General features: G+C 41.6%; 1 protein-coding gene across 1 annotated transcript; it reads left to right on the top strand.

Moving 5' to 3' along the window:
• Positions 1-667: 667 nt before the first annotated feature.
• Positions 668-1,737, top strand: LOC105309103 (olfactory receptor 52B2). Its single transcript, XM_011385197.2, has one exon. It carries the CDS (start codon positions 737-739, stop codon positions 1,703-1,705), a length of 969 nt encoding a protein of 322 aa, XP_011383499.1. The 5' UTR covers positions 668-736; the 3' UTR covers positions 1,706-1,737.
• The last annotated feature ends 1,209 nt before the right edge of the window (positions 1,738-2,946 follow it).

Here is a 2,946-nt window from a genome sequence, read left to right as displayed (position 1 = left end):
AAGAAATTCCCTTTGGTCATAATTGGATAAAAAATAAAACTTTAATGTTGCTGATTATTCATCTGGTGTGTTGCCTATTGGAAAAAATAAAATAAGATGATGGCCAAACAGGTTTATAAATAATAATAACAGCAATAATAATAACCTACTGTTCTAAAAATAGTACTGTACATGAATTGACTCATTTAATCCTAATTACCTTGCAGAGTATATTATTACCACATCTTACACATTAAAAGATGGGGGCATGCAGAAATAAAGTAACTTGCCTAAGATCATCCAGCTAGTCAGGAAAGAACAGGGAAATTACCCCAGGAAGTCTGGCTCAAGAACTGTGTCCTCACCTACTGTGTGTGTTCTTGCTCACTCAGCTTGGTTCCATGGCCCTTCTTTACCATTCTGGCTTTTTTTTTTTTTCTTGCCATGGGCTCTGGGAAGTACTTCTGTGTGACTTTGGATGTGCCTCCTTGTACTTGTGGCTTTCCTCTCTCTTCTCCGTGACCCTTTCTTAAATTAGCCTAGAAGCCTCCCACTGAGAATCCTCAGCAGGGCTGAGATGGAGCCCTCAGGAGCCACTGCATGAAATGAAAGTCCTTTACATGTAGGGTAACCTCCTTCCCACAACCATGCTATCTTTTGTGATCTCAGTATATACTTAGAGGTGCTTTCTGTTCCTATCACTTTCAGCAGACTCTTCGGCTTCTAAGTCACTATAGAGAGGACCCTAAGGTTTGTCATGACTTACACCAACCTTACCACCTTCCATCCTGCAGTTTTTGTCCTACTCGGCATCCCTGGGTTGGAGGTGTATCACAATTGGCTGTCCATACCCCTCTGCCTCATGTATATCACTGCAGTTCTGGGGAACAGTATGCTGATAGTGGTCATCATCACAGAACGGAATCTTCATGAGCCAATGTACTTTTTTCTCTCTATGTTGGCCGTCACAGACGTCCTACTGTCCACCACTACTGTACCCAAGGCCCTAGGCATTTTTTGGCTCCATGCCCATGACATTGCCTTTGATGCCTGTGTCACCCAAGTTTTCTTTGTCCATGTGATGTTTGTGGGGGAGTCAGCCATCCTATTGGCGATGGCCTTTGACCGCTTTGTGGCCATCTGTGCCCCTCTGCATTACACAACAGTGCTAACATGGCCGGTTGTGGGAAGAATTGCTCTGGCCATTGTCACCCGAAGCTTCTGCATCATCTTCCCAGTGATCTTCTTGCTGAAGCGGCTGCCCTTCTGCCGGACCAACATCATCCCCCATTCCTACTGTGAGCATATTGGAGTGGCCCGCTTAGCCTGTGCTGACATCACCGTTAACATCTGGTATGGCTTCTCAGTGCCCATTGTCATGGTCATCTTGGATGTGATCCTCATTGCTGTGTCTTACTCACTGATCCTCCGAGCGGTGTTTCATTTGCCCTCCCAGGATGCCCGGCACAAGGCTCTCAGCACCTGTGGATCTCACCTTTGTGTCATCCTCATGTTTTATGTTCCATCCTTCTTTACTTTGTTGACCCACCGCTTTGGACGTAACATTCCTCGACATGTCCATATCCTGCTGGCGAACCTTTATGTGGTGGTGCCACCGATGCTCAACCCCATTGTCTATGATGTGAAGACTAAGCAAATCCGAGAGGGTGTAGCCCACTGGTTCTTTGACATCAAGTCTTGGTGCTGTGTTTCCCCCCTGGGATGATGGCTCCCCATGAATCCCCACTCCCAGCTTTATCAAGGAAACTATGGTTAAAATAGAGGTTTCCTGAACTGAGAGGGCTTTTGTTTCTCTTTTTTCTCTTCCTTCTTCTTCATCCTCCTCCTCCAACTCTTCTCTCTCTCTTTTTTCTTTTTCTGGCTCTTCCTCTTTGTCTCCTCCTGTTTCTTTATTTTCTCTAACTTCTTCTCATATCCCTCCCCCTCAACACAAAAATAATAACTAAGTGTACATGCCTCTGATATAAACATTTTATATCCTCAATATCTCAGATGTACTCCAGAAACATAGGAAGTTGAACACCCTATAAAGTGAGTTATGAATAAATGGATAAAAATAATTTTATATTTAACATCTGAAAGGGTTCCAGTTTTTTACCCCCAAATGTGTAAATATTCTTTGTACATAATCAAGTAGCTCTCCATCCACTTCTGTAATGGCAGATGTTTTTGGAAAACAGAGATGCATGCCATTCAGCCATCTGCAAAACTATTCATTCTTCAAATTTCAGTTCAAGAACTGCCTTTCTTGAGAAGACTTTCCTGATTTTTCTAGACAATGCAAGGATGCTATCTTTGCATGTCTATTGCATCTTGTACAATCTCCAAATGCATGTAATGAATTGTAATGGATTGTTTATTTATCTATATCTCCAACTCGCTATAAACTTCTTGAAATCAGAAGAGTGCGTGTTATTCATATTTGTACTCTTAGTGCATTACAAAATACCTGGTACATAATAAATGTTAAGAAATGAATAAGAGTGCAATTACTTCTCTGAGGTTAGAACATGCATCTTTATCATGCACTGAAATGATTAGCTAAATTAGTCCACAAACCTAGTGATTAGTAAACCAATTCCTCGCAAAGACAGTTTGACATCATGGTGGCAAATAACCTGCTGATCATGGTGCTTTTTACTCCAGGGACTAGACAAGAGTAGGAGGGAACAGGGCACTCTTGATTTTCTCTTCTACCTGACTTCTGAATATCTCCAATGTTAGGAATTATAGTGCATTATTCATGGCCGGGTTAGCAAAATTGTAGTTGTCTCTTATTAAAAATAATTAATTCATTTCTTGGGCAGAGGGGTGACATTGATTAACAAAATCCAATAAGTTTCAATTGTACAAAGTTGTCTCTTGACCCTCATTCTTTCATGCTTTTCCAGAAAATGCCATATATACTCATTTTTTCAATCACCATCTGTACTGAGTCCCACATCT

Source organism: Pteropus vampyrus, unplaced genomic scaffold, assembly GCF_000151845.1.
Source record: "Pteropus vampyrus isolate Shadow unplaced genomic scaffold, Pvam_2.0 Scaffold671, whole genome shotgun sequence".
Taxonomy (NCBI): domain Eukaryota; kingdom Metazoa; phylum Chordata; class Mammalia; order Chiroptera; family Pteropodidae; genus Pteropus; species Pteropus vampyrus.
This window is presented reverse-complemented; position numbering and strand designations above follow the sequence as displayed.